This window comes from Clinocottus analis, unplaced genomic scaffold (assembly GCF_023055335.1).
Source record: "Clinocottus analis isolate CAN_PGR_092001 unplaced genomic scaffold, fCliAna1.0.p SCAF_24, whole genome shotgun sequence".
In the NCBI taxonomy this organism is placed as follows: Eukaryota; Metazoa; Chordata; class Actinopteri; order Perciformes; family Cottidae; genus Clinocottus; species Clinocottus analis.
Window position 1 is genome coordinate 12,501 of NW_027175976.1, and position 17,500 is coordinate 30,000.

The 17,500-nt window shown below is 45.5% G+C and overlaps 3 protein-coding genes and 1 pseudogene across 5 annotated transcripts; 2 read left to right on the plus strand and 2 right to left on the minus strand.

The window, feature by feature from the left end:
- Positions 1 to 4,577: 4,577 nt before the first annotated feature.
- Positions 4,578 to 6,393, minus strand: LOC137794285 (uncharacterized). Its single transcript, XM_068591024.1, has 4 exons — positions 6,051 to 6,393; positions 5,316 to 5,441; positions 5,044 to 5,150; positions 4,578 to 4,714 (listed from the first exon to the last, which is right to left on the minus strand). Exons 1-4 carry the CDS (start codon positions 6,391 to 6,393, stop codon positions 4,607 to 4,609), a joined length of 684 nt encoding a protein of 227 aa, XP_068447125.1. The 3' UTR covers positions 4,578 to 4,606.
- Positions 6,394 to 7,102: 709 nt separating this feature from the next.
- Positions 7,103 to 10,215, minus strand: LOC137794281 (uncharacterized). 3 transcript variants are annotated; one of them, XM_068591012.1, is made up of 5 exons: positions 9,817 to 10,215; positions 9,238 to 9,361; positions 8,582 to 8,619; positions 7,958 to 8,275; positions 7,103 to 7,761 (listed from the first exon to the last, which is right to left on the minus strand). In XM_068591012.1, exons 1-5 carry the CDS (start codon positions 9,950 to 9,952, stop codon positions 7,667 to 7,669), a joined length of 711 nt encoding a protein of 236 aa, XP_068447113.1. In that variant the 5' UTR covers positions 9,953 to 10,215; the 3' UTR covers positions 7,103 to 7,666. The 3 variants fall into 3 exon arrangements, with proteins under 3 accessions (XP_068447113.1, XP_068447114.1, XP_068447115.1); XM_068591013.1 differs by lacking the exon at positions 9,817 to 10,215 and adding an exon at positions 9,495 to 9,543; XM_068591014.1 differs by lacking the exon at positions 9,817 to 10,215 and having other exon boundaries at positions 9,167 to 9,396.
- Positions 10,216 to 12,891: 2,676 nt separating this feature from the next.
- Positions 12,892 to 15,108, plus strand: LOC137794106 (atypical chemokine receptor 3-like). Its single transcript, XM_068590725.1, has one exon. The coding sequence runs from the start codon at positions 12,909 to 12,911 to the stop codon at positions 14,070 to 14,072; it is 1,164 nt and encodes a 387-aa protein (XP_068446826.1). The 5' UTR covers positions 12,892 to 12,908; the 3' UTR covers positions 14,073 to 15,108.
- A 1,437-nt stretch (positions 15,109 to 16,545) lies between these two features.
- The window catches only part of LOC137794022 (E3 ubiquitin-protein ligase TRIM63 pseudogene), a 1,565-nt pseudogene continuing 610 nt past the window's right edge, over positions 16,546 to 17,500 (plus strand).

The window sequence follows — 17,500 nt, forward strand, 5'->3', positions numbered from 1 at the left end:
ATTTTTTCAATCAATACACAAACAGATTTAAGTTTTAGTTTAATTAAAGTAGAAACAGTAGAAGTAGTACATAATATTAATGAATTTAATACTTTTATTATGTCTATTAAATAAATATTCATGATGGATTGATTGTGATTAATTAGATTTATTTGATGTTTGCTGATCAATAACCTTAAACAGAGATGAAATATATTTAACACGACAGCTCCACCTGCTGGATCCACAGAGTACTGCGAGACAGGATCTCTGGTACTATGATGTCTCTAGTGGGGTAATATGGTACTATGATGTCTCTAGTGGGGTAATATGGTACTATGATCTCTCTAGTGGGGTAACATGGTACTATGATCTCTCTAGTGGGGTAATATGGTACTATGATCTCTCTAGTGGGGTAATATGGTACTATGATCTCTCTAGTGGGGTAATATAGTACTATGATCTCTCTAGTGGGGTAATATGGTACTATGATCTCTCTAGTGGGGTAATATAGTACTATGATCTCTCTAGTGGGGTAATATAGTACTATGAGCTCTCTAGTGGGGTAATAAGGTACTATGATCTCTCTAGTGGGGTAACATGGTACTATGATCTCTCTAGTGGGGTAATATGGTACTATGATCTCTCTAGTGGGGTAATATGGTACTATGATCTCTCTAGTGGGGTAACATAGTACTATGATCTCTCTAGTGGGGTAATATGGTACTATGATCTCTCTAGTGGGGTAATATGGTACTATGATCTCTCTAGTGGGGTAATATGGTACTATGATCTCTAGTGGGGTAATATGGTACTATGATCTCTAGTGGGGTAATATGGTACTATGATCTCTCTAGTGGGGTAATATGGTACTATGATCTCTAGTGGGGTAATATGGTACTATGATCTCTCTAGTGGGGTAATATGGTACTATGATCTCTCTAGTGGGGTAATATGGTACTATGATCTCTCTAGTGGGGTAACATGGTACTATGATCTCTCTAGTGGGGTAACATGGTACTATGATCTCTCTAGTGGGGTAATATAGTACTATGATCTCTCTAGTGGGGTAACATGGTACTATGATCTCTCTAGTGGGGTAATATGGTACTATGATCTCTCTAGTGGGGTAATATGGTACTATGATCTCTAGTGGGGTAATATGGTACTATGATCTCTCTAGTGGGGTAATATGGTACTATGATCTCTCTAGTGGGGTAATATGGTACTATGATCTCTCTAGTGGGGTAATATGGTACTATGATGTCTCTAGTGGGGTAATATAGTACTATGATCTCTCTAGTGGGGTAATATGGTACTATGATCTCTCTAGTGGGGTAATATGGTACTATGATCTCTCTAGTGGGGTAATATAGTACTATGATCTCTCTAGTGGGGTAATATGGTACTATGATCTCTCTAGTGGGGTAATATAGTACTATGATCTCTCTAGTGGGGTAATATAGTACTATGAGCTCTCTAGTGGGGTAATATGGTACTATGATCTCTCTAGTGGGGTAATATGGTACTATGATCTCTCTAGTGGGGTAATATAGTACTATGATCTCTCTAGTGGGGTAATATAGTACTATGATCTCTCTAGTGGGGTAATATAGTACTATGATCTCTCTAGTGGGGTAATATAGTACTATGAGCTCTCTAGTTTTGAGCCTGACCTTTGACCCTGTGGTGAAACAGCAGACACACGAGTGTTGAGGCCACATGATGATGATCACGATGATGTTGAGAAATCAGCTGATCTGAGTGACACAAGAACTGAAAGTGAAGAGCAAACATCAAGAAGCTGAAAGCACGGAGTACTTCACTGCAAGTGAACCCTGAAGACTGAAGGACATACATAAATACATGAACACATGAGTAGCTTCAGAGAAACAAACGTGTGTTCATCAGGTCAAACAACGTTTCCTCCAGACTGAAAACAGGAAGTGGTTTCTGAGTCTCTTCGACTACATAATATTACGTTGTACTTTTTACTGCAGTATGAGTCACGTTACAGGTTATGTATCAGCTAATACATTATGACGATGTATTATTTTAGAATATACTACCAGCAGTATATGAAGATCAGTAATTATAATATATGTGCATTACCCTGCCTAATTAGTACTTTTACTTTGGTACTTTATATTTTGATGGCAATACTTTTGTACTTAAATTTAAGTCAGATTTTGAATGAGATTCATATTGTAGTATTGTGACTTTCACTTAATTTAAAAAGCCTCACCTCTCTGCAAACGTTAAAGGTTGTGAACATCACACCTCCAGATGTGGTTAAACACATCCGCTGCTGCACGACACACAACACACACGATGGAAATCATGCTCTCTGAGATTCATAACGTCACAAACTGGTCCAATAAATGTGTTTAAAATGAAGCAGAAGACGTATAGAAATATTTACTTTGATGCATTTTTGCAGCCATTAAATAAATGTGTGTGTGTATATATACATATATATATATATATATATATATACATATATATATATATATATATATATATATACATATATATATATATATATATATATATATACATATATATATATATATATATATATATATATATATATACATATATATATATATATATATATATATATATACATATATATATATATATATATATATACATATATATATATATATATATATATATATATACATATATATATATATATATATATATATATATATACATATATATATATATATATATATATATACATATATATATATATATATATATACATATATATATATATATATATATATACATATATATATATATATATATATATATATATATATTTATTTATATATATTTATTTATATATATATAAATATATATATTTATATATATATATATATTTATATATATATAAATATATATATTTATATATATATAAATATATATATATATATATATATATATTTATTTATATATATATATTTATATATATATAAATATATATATATATATAAATATATATATTTATATATATATAAATATAAATATATATATTTATTTATATATATATATATATATATATAAATATATATATATATATATATAAATATATATATTTATATATATATAAATATAAATATATATATATATATATTTATATATATATATATATAAAAATATATATATATATTTATATATATATATATATAAAAATATATATAAATATATATAAATATATATATATATATATATATATATATATATATATATATATATATATTTCCACGACAACTGAGGTCTCGTATCCCAGTGAAAGTTGTATTTGTTAAAGTTTCTTGATATGCAGACGACTATGACTTCTATATTGATCGGACACCTTCAAATGAGGAGTTTTAAAATGGATGTCACTATTTCAAGTTATTTGTAATGTTTACTGTGAAAAAGCAGCAGTGTTTTCCAGAAGTTGTTTTTTTATTTAATGTTATTTATGTTGCTAAAAAGATAGAAACTATTTGACCAAAGCATATTTACAGAAGTGAGACATGTCAATAAAAAACGGGGAACTTCATAAGATACTGAAATAAATCATCCAAAATCAATAATGAGGCAAATGTGAGAGTCCCTGAACTTGACTTCCTTTTCTACACAACAAGAGATGTGAAGTCAGATCTGTTGCCCACACACAACTCACCACATGACTTCAGGCCCTTCTGGCTTTTAACAGAAAACAAGCAGATTGAGGAAGAAACCAACAAACACAAATACATAACGTTTTCTATAAATTAAAAATAGTACAACCACAGTATCAAAATAAACTCAGCCGTCTCAAACCTGAACCGCCTTAAACCTGAACCGCCTTAAACCGGTTCCTGGTCAGGTTCAAGGTGGTTCCATACAAGCTTGAACCATCTAAACCCTCCAGGTCTTTGTATGACCGCCTTAAGACAGGAAAAGTCTCTTTTTGTCCGTATGAGCTTCAAGTCCACAACAACCGTCAGTCAAATATAAATAGTGCAAGTGAGGGGTGTCCAGGTGTCCGGGTACCGTCCAGGTGTCAGTGGTGTCCAGGTGTCCAGGTGTCCGGGTACCGTCCAGGTGTCAGTGGCGTCCAGGTGTCAGTGGTGTCCAGGTGTCCGGGTGTCCGGGTACCGTCCAGGTGTCAGTGGTGTCCAGGTGTCCAGGTGTCCGGGTACCGTCCAGGTGTCAGTGGTGTCCAGGTGTCCAGGTGTCCGGGTACCGTCCAGGTGTCAGTGGCGTCCAGGTGTCAGTGGTGTCCAGGTGTCCGGGTACCGTCTGGGTGTCAGTGGTGTCCAGGTGTCAGTGGCGTCCAGGTGTCAGTGGTGTCCAGGTGTCAGTGGTGTCCAGGTGTCAGTGGTGTCCAGGTGTCCGGGTGTCCAGGTACCGTCCAGGTGTCAGTGGCGTCCAGGTGTCAGTGGCGTCCAGGTGTCAGTGGTGTCCAGGTGTCCGGGTGTCCGGGTACCGTCCAGGTGTCAGTGGTGTCCAGGTGTCCGGGTGTCCGGGTACCGTCCAGGTGTCAGTGGCGTCCAGGTGTCAGTGGTGTCCAGGTGTCAGTGGTGTCCAGGTGTCAGTGGTGTCCAGGTGTCAGTGGTGTCCAGGTGTCAGTGGTGTCCAGGTGTCAGTGGTGTCCAGGCTGTGGGGATACTGGAAGCTGGGCTTTGTAGTAAACACATTCCGTTGAATAAGCAGCCTCCGGTGGGGGATCTGTGAGATGGATCTCCTCGTACTGAAACACACGGCAGGAGCACAAGTATCAGGAACTAGCAGCAGCAACATTAGCAGTGACTCGCAGCAGCATTAGCAGTAACTAGTAGCACTAGTAGCATTAGCAGTGACTAGTAGCAATAGTAGCATTAGCAGTGACTAGTAGTAGTAGTAGTAGCATTAGCAGTGACTAGCAGCAGTATTAGCAGTGACTTGTAGCACTAGTAGCATTAGCAGTGACTTGTTGTACTAGCAGCAGTAGCAGTGACTCATAGTACTAGCAGCAGCATTGGCAGCTGCTAGACCACTAAAGACATCTTTAGCGCAGCATCAGGACCAACACCTGTTTACCTGCGGGCCCTCCAGCGGCTCTGGGTTCTCAGAGGTGGAAGGTGGAGGCTCGTTCACCTGGCGGCTGCAGATCTTCCTCTTCAAACACAGAGCGGCCAAAACCAAACCTGCATCAAAAGAGCATCAGGTGAGTCACTTCCAACAACTTCACTCTGATCTTCATGACATTATACTCTTGATATCTACAGCGAGCTGACGTCCAGGTGCAGAAGCTGCTCCTATTTATAGAACAGAGGAGCTCGACCTCCAGAGGTCGAACCCAACAGACTCACCGACAATCACCAAGACGGCATTCAGAGCCAGCGAGCCGTAAACGATGAGCTCACTCTGGCCAACTCTGCAGGAACCCTGCTGCTGGGTTCCTGCAGAGTTGTTGCTCAACGAAGTGGTGGAAACATCTGGAAGAAGAGAAGTGACAAACATGGACAAAGAAACAGAAAAATATCAGAGGGAAGCAGCTATGCAAAGGTGGACTGAACCCTTAAAGGTCTAACTGTCTCCTGGTGGACTGAACCCTTAAAGGTCTAACTGTCTCCTGGTGGACTGAACCCTTAAAAGGTCTAACTGTCTCCTGGTGGACTGAACCCTTAAAGGTCTAACTGTCTCCTGGTGGACTGAACCCTTAAAGGTCTAACTGTCTCCTGGTGGACTGAACCCTGAAAGGTCTAACTGTCTCCTGGTGGACTGAACCCTTAAAGGTCTAACTGTCTCCTGGTGGACTGAACCCTTAAAGGTCTAACTGTCTCCTGGTGGACTGAACCCTTAAAGCGATCCTTGAACCTTTACATTGAGCAAGAGGGGTTGTCTGTTTGGAGAAGTACATTTTCAGGAGTCATCCATGTGGTCAGACACTAATTTCTTGATGCATCATTTTCTCTTGAAACGACATATAAATCTTTAGACTCGTTTGGATGCAACTTCATACAAACTTGTAGAATACAAGTTGAGCTACAAAAGTACAGAAGTTGTTCACACTTTTGTACGACTTTTTCAAAAGAGGTACTTACTAGGAAGCAGGTGGAACGTGTCGGTCACCACAGTGGATCCGTTATTCTTCCTGCCGCAGAAGTAAAGCCTGTAGTCCTCTGCTGAGACGTTGCTGATCACCAGCTGGTTGTTCACGGCTGTGTACTTGTTGTTTAAGGTGCTAATTACGTTGTCCTGGGTTGTACCACTAAAGGTGCGGGTGAGGCGCACATTCACCTGGCTGCGTACCTCTATGTACCAGTACACATCCGAGTCGTTCACAGAGCAGGTCAGGGTGGCGTTCTGACCCACCCTGACCTGCGCCTCAAACCGGTCCGTGGCCTCGGCACACAGCAGAACCACCATCAACCAACGCAGATCCATGACCCTCCAACGCAGACCCAGGACCCTCCAACACAGATCCAGGACCCTCCAACACAGATCCAGGACCCTCCAACACAGATCCAGGACCCTCCAACACAGATCCAGGACCCTCCAATACAGACCCAGGACCATCCAACCCAGACCCAGAAACCTCCAACACAGACCCAGGACCCTCCAACGCAAACCCAAGACCCTCCAACGCAAACCCAGGACCCTCCAACGCAGACCCAGGACCCTCCAACGCAGACCCAGGACCCTCCAACGCAGACCCAGGACCAACCGCCAGAAACCAGAAGAGACGTTTGTGAAGCGCAGCTCCGTGTGAAGCGGCTGCTTCTTCCTTCGACCGACACTCGAGTGCTTACTTCCTGTGTCACAAGGTGAGGATCAAAACCACAACGACCGCGTCAGTTTGCTCAGACGCTCAACAAGCGGATGCGGATGTGAAACCGCCCCCCCCCCTGCAGCTGGACGCTGTGGCCGCGTCCGGTCAACGTTCCTGATTTAGATGTTCAGATGCATCTGGAAATACACAGGAGGTCCGAGAAGTACAAGTACAAGTACCTTTAAATGTTTGTATTAGTTTAAGAAATCAGCCTCAAAGACGACACTTTAAAAGGAGTAGTACTTGTACTCATAGCTACAGAAACAGTAGTAGTATTGCTATATATAAAAGTATTGACAGACAAAAGAAGTAGAAACAACGGAATAGAAATAATCCTTTTATTCAGTATTTCATACTTCAACAAACCAAGCAGAGCATAACAAACAGAGTCCAACACAAACAGTTCAGACGAGTCATCGTTGTAACATCAGGTGAACAAAGAGTCCACGAAACAAACTCCAAACAATACACCTCGTATCCCACAATGTAACCAGGGAGCAGCGAGGTAGCGTTAGCATCAAACTTATAGTGCACAACACAGACGACATGCCAAGAGGCGCTTGGGCTGCCAGGAGGGTTAAAGGAGTGCTAAGCACCTGCTATGCATGCGTGTGTGATATTCATGTCAGTGTTAATCCTACATATCAGTAAGTTATTTTAAATAACATGTTTAGTTTGTAACAATAAGGAGAAGAAAAGCTGCCGTTTACATGTAATGTTTGTTTTCTTATTGGAAAAGTTCCTCCTTCAAATTTAATAAATACAATTATGACACAATGTTTCTCAGTGAATGTTGACTATCAGACATGTTTCAGTTCAGTTTGACGTTTGGATGAAGAACTTTGGAGATGAAATTCTGAAGTGGACCTGCTGGAAGCAGCTCTCGCTTTAACCAGCGATGAGAGAAAGAGAGAAGAAGAAGAAGAACCACGAGGAGCCGACCGGAGGAGCTGCACCTGAAGGCGTGGCTTCAACGCCCTCACCTGCAACGCCGAAACACAGGTTCAACACCAGGCAGCTCGTCTTATTACACTACAGATGTGCTATTACACATCTGTATAGATAGATAAAGAGAGAGAGAGAGAGAGAGAGAGAGAGAGAGAGAGAGAGAGAGAGAGAGAGAGAGAGAGAGAGAGAGAGAGAGACAGAGAGAGAGAGAGGCTCACCCTCTCAACACACCTGAGACGGTGAGCCTGATGTTCTTCTGGAAGTCCTCTGAGGGAACGTGACACTCGAACACGCCGGCGTCGGCCTGCCGGACGTCCGTCAGCAGGATGGAGAAGTTTCCGGCCTTGTAGCGCTTCCTGTCCCCGAACACTCGCCCTCTGAACTTCTGGCTCTGGGTCTGGAGGTCGTCTGCGTCGCCCTTGATGTCCAGCACCACGCTGTCGTCTTTGTCCCTCCAGAACACCAGGGCGTTGGCCGGAGGGTTGGCGAGGAGGCATGGCAGCAACACGGAGCCGCCCACGGGCGCCGCAACGCCGTGCTCACAGGACACTGAGGTTATACAGGAAATACACATCAAACAGGACAATGAGGTTATACAGGAAATACACATCAAACACCACCAAGACACACACATATACTCACACTAATACCACCCAATACACACACATATATATACACACATATACTCACACTAATACCACCCAATACACACACACATATATACACACATATACTCACACTAATATATCATTTATATATTATTATACTATGTGTATATTTATTCTCTCGTTCTTTATATTCATAATGCTGTTTTGCGTTTACAGGTCAGACTTGAATAAAACATTAAATATTCACCTGCTGCCAGACTGTAAATCAACAAAAACAGAATGGTTCTGTGATTGAGAAACAAAACACATGAAACATTACCTATTAATACATACACTTATTAATACATACACTTATTAATACAACTGGGGCACTGGGAGGACTCAGCATGGAGGTTAATCAACAGGTTAGTTTACGAGGTTTCATTTCATTTCCGTGTCTAAAGGAGGTGGTTCATCTCATCCGGACGCCTCCTCCATGAGAGGCTTTCCAGGCACGTCCAACTGGGAAGAGGCCCCGGGGAAGACCCAGGACACGCTGGAGGATTATATCTCCCGGCTGGCCTGGGAACGCCTCGGGCCCCCAGAACCAGCTGGAACATGTTGCGGGTGAGAGGGAAGCCTGGGTCGGTCTGCTGGGTGCTGCCACCGCGACCCGACCCGGATATGCGGCTAAAGATGGATGGATGGATGTGGCACTAGCTAGTAGTTAGCCGACAACTGCTAGCTAGCCGCGAGTCAGCGGATAAACATCAGAGCTGCGGCTAGCCAGACCAGCTGCTAGCAGCTAGCTAGCTAGCATGACCTCTTGTCCTTCCGGGTTCCGGTCACTGACCTGTTCAGACCGGTCATGTCGGACAAAAGGTTCTCTTCTTACGCAACTCGCTTTTTATTGTCTCCTTGTACCTTTTCTTCTTCTTCTTCTTCCTCATGGTCGAGGTTTTCTTCTCCTGGGTCGCAACCATCTTTCTTAGGTGCATACCGCCACCTGCTGTACCGGAGTGTGCAGATTCAGGACGACCTACTCTTACTAATTAGGAAACAAAACAATAGGAAACAAAACTAAACAACAAAACTAAACGATGCAACAAAAAAAGCAACATAACAAGACAAAAAAACTACTCATTGTTACCCCACCTACTACGCCAAGCAAATGTCCTCACCACTAAATCCTGTAGTCTCGCCCCGTGTCTTTTGCAAATCGCAGCAGCGCCCTGTAGCCCTCCTTGGCTCGCTGTCAGGACTCCCTGCAGACCCCCTCCCTGCAGACCCCCTCCCTGCAGACCCCCCCCCCCTGCAGACTCACTCCAGACTCCCTCTAAGCAGACTCACTCCAGACTCTCTCCCTGCAGACTCCCTCTAAGCAGACTCCCTGCAGACCCCCTCCCTGCAGACCCCATCCCTGCAGACCCCCTCCCTGCAGACCCCATCCCTGCAGACCCCCTCCCTGCAGACTCACTCCAGACTCCCTCTAAGCAGACTCACTCCAGACTCTCTCCCTGCAGACTCCCTCTAAGCAGACTCCCTGCAGACCCCCTCCCTGCAGACCTCCACCTCTGTCCCAGCTGACAAACTTCTGGTTCAGAAGTTTCCTTTCCCAGTTGTGTTTGTGACGCCTCATGATCACGTGCTCCACATCCTCTGTCTCGTTACACAACTGGCACTTGTCTGTTCCCGCTTTTGCCGTTAAAAACAGAGTTTCATTTAGACCAGTGTGTCCGGATGTCAGCCTTGAAATGATGACCTCCTCCCTCCGACACTTCCCTTTCAATACTTTTACATGTGTTGGTTGCTGGATGTTTGGTCGTGCTTCCTTTGCAGTGCTTGTCCCACTCCCTCTGCTGTAACTCCATACCGGTCTCTCTGATAATCCTTTGACTTCTTCTTCGAGGTTTTTTCTTCTTCGAGGTTTTTTTGTCGTTTGGCAAACAACTACTTGGCGCCATCAACTGGTAAATGGCTAAAACAATTTTATATGAAGAATTATAATGCACACACATAATATTATTATAAGAATGATAACTTGGACTTTTTACAAGAAACTCTCTCTATATATACACATCTATATATATATATCTATATATCTATATATATATATATATATCTATATATATATATATATATCTATATATATATATATCTATATATCTATATATATATATATATCTATATATCTATATATATATATATATATATCTATCGATCGATCGATCGATATATATATATATATATCGATCGATCGATCGATATATATATATATATATCTATATATATATATATATATATATATATATCTATATATATATATATATATATATATATATATATATATCTATATATATATATATCTATATATATCTATATATATATATATATATCTATATATATCTATATATATATATATATATCTATATATATCTATCGATCGATCGATCGATCGATCGATCGATCGATAGATAGATATATCTATATCTCTATATATATCTATATATAGATATATATATATATAGATAGAGATAGATAGATAGATAAAAGTCATGATTTATATGAATATTAAAACTTTATTCTCATTATTCTTTAGTTCATGAGCCAATAGACGTCAGAATAAACGCCACGTGACTCTAAAGGTGTTTAAATAAACTATTCTTCTTCACCTCCTCTTTCTCACATTCCTCTGACGTCACAAGTATGTGACGCCATTGTTTCGGCTCAAACTGCAATAAATCACCGGAGCCCTGTGGGCGTTTCTTCTCCTTCTCTTCTTATTTAAATGCAGAGAGAAGAAGGGGGTCTCTCAGAGTCCAGTCCGCCTCCAGCGCTCTGCCGGAGGACCCTGAACGCACCGGGACCCGCACTCCGCCGCGGCGCTGCACCTGAACGCCCCGCTGGACCTGTAAGTGTTGCAAACTCCTTAAACAACAGAAAAGTAAACGCGGTTTGGCTCCATCGCTGTTTCTGCAGGAAAAGCCGATCCGCTCTGAGACTCCGACCAGACTCCCTTCAGAAAAGTGTGTTTTTAAAATTTTCTACACGCAAACATTATTTTGTGCAACTGGAAGGAAGTTATTAGAAGTTATTAGTGGTCGTGTTTGTTTTTCGGTGTATTCTGTGTATTGCAATATGATACTATCCTGTACAGAGCTTAAGGTTTTGGTCTGAGTCTTTATCTTAAACCGGATCTAAAGTGCCCCGTTGTTGTGTGATGTGAATGCGATGTGAGCCCAACTGAAGAGCATCACGCCTGCGCTTTACAAGCTGTAATACATGCGTTATAAGCGCTTATATTACGGAATACACCTTTATCTGACGGCTGTAGCCCGCTTCACTTCACTGAGGAGCGTGTTTACACATCGTAATATTAACACTAACAAGTGACGTCACAGATTCATTGCACTTTAAAGTCACGTTCTACGTGTTTATGTATAAAACTATAAGTGTCCTCCGTCTATAATCAGCTCACTGCTGGTGGACGTAAAGTAAAGTTTAAAACAGTTTACCTGCTGGTCAAAGTGACGTTTACAGTTCAGACCTCTCTCCATGACGTAATAACACGAGCCGGATTAAAGGGGTCGTCGTGTTCGTTCTTCTAAATCTGAACGTGTCAGTTTTTGCTCGTTAAAGTGTCTGAATGAGTCACGAATGCTTCAATCTGAGGATCTTTCCACGGAGTCCTGCGAGCTGCGGAAGCTTTACGGCCCGCGAGCTGTTTACGGGGGTTTTATGGTGCGTTCAGGAACCCCTTTTAAAGCTGGTGTCAACACGAGTGAAGGGACCAAATTAAACATTTTTAAATGAGATTCTGCTCCGTCAATTATGAGATGAAGGTGCTTTATTCTTCTTCACGTGTTTCCTGTCTGAACGTCTCATTGTTCCATCTCGACAGGCAGCTTTTATTTTGAAGGTCGTGACCTCTTTCAGTGTAAAGTGTTTTAAACTAAAGGGCCAATAAAACCACACAAGAGAATCCTTAAATGTAGAGTTTTTTCCATAGAGTTTGTTGAGCTGCACATTATTTATATTGATGATTATTACTTTAATGTTACCTAATAACTGTTTTATTGATCTCTACTATTAATATTATTATGTATTGTATTAACATAAATTCATATATATATATTATTCAACAAAATTTTGAAACAGCAGCTTGGTCTTCAGATCATTACATACACACACACACACACACACACACACACACACACACACACACACACACACACACACACACAGACAGATGGACGGATGTTCGGAGGTCAGAGGTCAAATGATCCAGACATCATTAATAAAAAGTAAAACACTTTGAACCGACAGGAAACACTGACGGAACAATAACCTCTGTGTGTGTGTGTGTGTGTGTGTGTGTGTGTGTGTGTGCGTGCGTGCGTGCGTGCGTGCGTGCGTGCGTGCGTGCGTGCGTGTGTGGTCTCTTCAATCAATGAACAGACGGCCAGGGTTTTATTACCTTCGCAAATAAAGAAAAAGAAGAAGAAGAAGAAGAAGAAGAAGAAGAAGAAGAAGAAGGCGTCACTCACAGTTGTTTTCTTCTCGTCTCCAGGTGTGACATCATCAGGTGTGACATCATGAGTCTGAGCTCCAGCGACCTCACCGAGCTCCTGGAGCTGTGGGAGGAGCTAAACCTGACCGGCGCCGCTCACCACAACCTGTCCCGTGTGGAGGCCGTGGTGTGTTCGGGCGCCATCAGCCACGTCGCATTCCTGCCCGTCCTCTCCGTCCTCTACGTCTTCATCTCCCTGGTGGGCCTGGCCGCCAACGCCCTGGTGCTGTGGCTCAACCTGCGCGCCGGCCGGCGGCGCCGCGAGACGCACCTGTACGTCCTGAACCTGGCAGTGGCCGACCTGTGCGTGGCGGTCACGCTGCCGGCGTGGGCGGCCTCGCTGCTGCGCGGCGGCCGGTGGCCGTTTGGAGCGGCCGCCTGCCAGCTCGCCCACCTGGTGTTCAGCGTCAGCCTCTTCGGCAGCATCTTCTTCCTCGCCTGCATGTCGGCGGACCGTTACCTGGCGGCAACGCGGCCCGCCGGCGCCCCTGGGAGGAAGGCGGCGCGGCCGCTGACCTGCGTGCTGGCGTGGCTGCTGGCGCTGGCGGCCTCCGTCCCCGAGGTCTACTTCCTGCGGGCGGTGGAGTCGTCGCACGGCGGCGGCGCCGTGTGCCGGCCGGTGTACCCGGCGGGCAGCGCTCGGGAGTGGACGGCCGGCCTGCAGCTGAGCTTCTTCGTGCTCGGCTTCGCCGTCCCGTTCCCCGTCATCTCCGTCTTCTGCCTCCTGCTGGCGGCGGCGCTCCCGCCCGGAGGCTCGGACCGGGACGGGCGGCGCCGCGCCGGCCGGCGGCTCGTCCTGGCCTACGCGGCGGTGTTCCTGGCGTGCTGGCTGCCGTTCCACGGCGCGCTGCTGCTGGACACGCTGGCGCTGCTCGGCGCGCTGCCCTTCAGCTGCCGGCTGGAGAGCTTCCTGGACGCAGCGCTGCACCTGACGCAGTGCTGCGCGCTGCTGCACTGCTGCGTCAACCCCGTACTGTACACGCTGCTGCGGCACGGCCGCCGCATGCGCCTCAACCACAACTTCCTGCTCCGCTACTCCAGCAAGGCGGGGCTCGCACGGCTCATCGGCGCCTCGCAGGCCGAGGACTCAGCCGTGGACTACGGCATCCCGATCCCGATGGGGAGTCACGCAGAACTTTGCTCCGTCGGCGACTCCTTCCAACAGGAACCACAACAGGAACCCCAATAGAACCCCCGACAGGAACCCCAATAGAACCCCCAACAGGAACCCCAATAGAACCCCCGACAGGAACCCCAATAGAACCCCCAACAGGAACCCCAACAGGAACCCCAACGAGAACCCAACAGGAACCCCAATAGAACCCCCAACAGGAACCCCAATGAGAACCCCCAATAGAACCCCCAACAGGAACCCCAATGAGAACCCCCAATAGAACCCCCAACAGGAACCCCAACAGGAACCCCAATAGAACCCCCAACAGGAACCCCAATGAGAACCCCCAACAGGAACCCCAACAGGAACCCCAACGAGAACCCAACAGGAACCCCAACGAGAACCCAACAGGAACCCCAATGAGAACCCCCAATAGAACCCCCAACAGGAACCCCAACAGGAACCCCAATAGAACCCCCAACAGGAACCCCAATGAGAACCCCCAATAGAACCCCCAACAGGAACCCCAATGAGAACCCCCAATAGAACCCCCAACAGGAACCCCAACAGGAACCCCAATAGAACCCCCAACAGGAACCCCAACAGAACCCAACAGGAACAAGAGCCTCCTGATATTAGAGCTTCAGAACAGAATTTGAGAGTATTTTTAGGGACTTGTTTGTACTTCTAAAAGACTTGTGGGTACTCTTACAGACCTGAGAGTACTTACAAGACGTGAGAGTACTCCTAAAGACATGAGAGTACTCCTAAAGACGTGAGAGTACTCCTAAAGACATGAGAGTACTCCTAAAGACGCGAGAGTACTCCTAAAGACATGAGAGTACTCCTAAAGACATGAGAGTACTCCTAAAGACATGAGAGTACTCCTGAAGACATGAGAGTACTCCTGAAGACATGAGAGTACTCCTAAAGACATGAGAGTACTCCTAAAGACATGAGAGTACTCCTAAAGACATGAGAGTACTCCTGAAGACATGAGAGTACTCCTAAAGAAGACTCTCCATCAACAGGACTTTATCTGCAGAGGAAACCACAGAAGAAGAACTTATTTTTAATTAAACCTGTAAATATGAAGTTTCACACCTTCAGCTAGTGGAGTTTATAATCTGTAAATATATTTATATATTTAGTCATTTACTTAAGTTGTTTGTCACTTTTTCATTTCTGTATGTTTTTCTGTCCTCATTAAAGTTTTTAAAAAGATAATTAAACTGTTTCTGATCATAATTATTGAAATGAGAAACTTTACTAAGAAAACAAATTAAACGTGTTGAAATAAAACATTTAGATCCAGACTAACAGCTGAACACACACACACACACACACACACACACACACACACACACACACACACACACACACACACACACACACACACACACACACACACACACAGTACAGAGGGATGACCTCACCACAGAAGAAGAACACAGAACAAATTGAACGCCTCTCTGTGAAGCGTTCTGCTCTCCGTTGACCTTTGACCCGGCTGAGGTCGTGTTTACCCTGGGGGGGGGGGGGACACATTCCTCGTGTCCAGCCCTCTGATTGGCTGAAGACAGAACACTAATTAAAGCAGCGGCACATTTATTATTGTTCTGTGTGGGAGTATTTTTAGTACTTACGGTCAGACTACCGTGTGGTATTAATACTTTTACTGGAGTACAAGATGTAGTACAAGTGCTCCAAGTGTACACACAGCTGAAGAGAGCCACCTGGTGGCCGCAGAGGGAACCGCAGCTCCTTCAGGTGTGCATGGACACGTTGCTCTGATGTTTATCAACACGTTGCTCTGATGTTTATCAACACGTTGCTCTGATGTTTATGAACACGTTGCTCTGATGTTTATGAACAACACGTTGCTCTGATGTTTATGAACAACACGTTGCTCTGATGTTTATGAACAACACGTTGCTCTGATGTTTATGAACAACATGTTGCTCTGAGTTCATAAACATCAGAGCAACATGTTTACAAACACGTTGCTCTGATGTTTATGAACTCAGTTTTCCATGAAGTTGCAGCTGTTTGTTGCACAAGCTGCTGGCCTCCACATGACTGTTAGGGACTCACTGCTGCTCCTGTTGTGTAACACAAACACACAAACACACAAACACATAAACACAGAAGGAGCTTTGGGGTCAAAGGTCAGAGACTAAACATTTACTTGATTGTTTGACGTGTTTGGACCTCGATGTGATTCATAATCGCCTGTCTGCGTTTGAAAGAAGAAGAAAACATTAATATGTGTTCATGTGACTTCAGATATGAACACATGAGAGCGTGAAGATCACAGGAGACACAACGAGTGATGAGAGCAGACTTCTTGCCACATGTTGCACTCTCTTGGGGGGTTGTTGTTCCAGAAGAGGTCTGGTGGTGTCGGGTGGTGTCGGGTGGTGCTCGCAGGCCTCCGGGAGCTATGTGAGTCTATTCTTGGCCGGCGTGGCAGCCGGCGGGGGGGCCGGGCCCACGGAGGGTATAAAGGCCCGGGGGCTTCTGACGCCGGCAGATAGAAACAGACCAGAAGATCAGAAGACCAGAAGACGATGGACATCCAGACCAGCCCGGCGGTTCGAGGCCTCGGCGCCATGGAGAGCCTGGAGCAGCAGCTCGGCTGCCCGATCTGCCTGGACATGTTCACCAAGCCCGTGGTCATCCTGCCCTGCCAGCACAACCTGTGCCGCGGCTGCGCCAACGACCTCTACGAGTCCAAGAACCCCTACCACTACTCGGGGGGCACCTTCCGCTGCCCCACCTGCCGCTTCGAGGTGGTGCTGGACCGGCACGGCGTGTACGGGCTGCAGAGGAACCTGCTGGTGGAGAACATCATCGACATGTACAAGCAGCAGCAGGAGAGCAAAGGGGGCGTGGCCGAGGACCCGCCGCTGAAGGACAAGGACGGCAAGGAGCCGCGGTGCAAGGAGCACGAGGACGAGCGCATCAACATCTATTGCGTGAGCTGCCAGACGCCCACCTGCTCCCTGTGCAAGGTGTTCGGCCAGCACAAGGACTGCGAGGTGTCGCCGCTGCACGCCGTGTACCAGACCCAGAAGGCCGAGCTGCGCGCCGCCGTGGAGCGGCTCGCCGCTGCCAACGCACGCGTGCAGGCGGCTGCGGCGCAGACGGACGACGCCTGCAAGCGCGTCCAGGAGAACGGCGAGCTGCAGCGGCGGCGGCTCGGCGAGAGCTTCGACCTGCTGTACGCCACGCTGGAGGAGCGCAAGGGCCAGCTGCTGGAGCGGGTGGAGCGCGAGGAGCAGAGCAAGATGGCCGCGCTCCGGAGCCTGGGGGAGCGCCACCGCGAGCAGCTGCAGCTGAGCGGCCGGCTGCAGGAGAAGCTGCAGCTGAGCCTGCAGACCGGCGGCGCCGCAGAGTTCCTGCTCGGCGCCAAGCAGCTGCAGGAGGAGGCCCGGCAGGCCGCCGGGGCCCGGCTGCAGGGGCCCGAGCCCGGATACGAGAGCATGGAGCACCTGAGGGTG

What these genes read in the sequence shown, in the direction of transcription:
- LOC137794281 (XM_068591012.1), bottom strand. Translation starts at nt 9,952, where the DNA reads ATGAGGCGTCACAAACACAACTGGGAAAGGAAACTTCTGAACCAGAAG. An exon ending in GATTTACAGTCTGGCAGCAG is followed by an intron (nt 8,276 to 8,581) that starts GTGAATATTTAA and finishes GTATAACCTCAG; the next exon opens with TGTCCTGTGAGCACGGCGTT. An exon ending in CATCAGGCTCACCGTCTCAG is followed by an intron (nt 7,762 to 7,957) that starts GTGTGTTGAGAG and finishes TCGGCGTTGCAG; the next exon opens with GTGAGGGCGTTGAAGCCACG.
- LOC137794106 (XM_068590725.1), top strand. Translation starts at nt 12,909, where the DNA reads ATGAGTCTGAGCTCCAGCGACCTCACCGAGCTCCTGGAGCTGTGGGAG.
- LOC137794285 (XM_068591024.1), bottom strand. Translation starts at nt 6,393, where the DNA reads ATGGATCTGCGTTGGTTGATGGTGGTTCTGCTGTGTGCCGAGGCCACG. An exon ending in CACGTTCCACCTGCTTCCTA is followed by an intron (nt 5,442 to 6,050) that starts GTAAGTACCTCT and finishes CTCTTCTTCCAG; the next exon opens with ATGTTTCCACCACTTCGTTG. An exon ending in TGCCGTCTTGGTGATTGTCG is followed by an intron (nt 5,151 to 5,315) that starts GTGAGTCTGTTG and finishes CTTTTGATGCAG; the next exon opens with GTTTGGTTTTGGCCGCTCTG.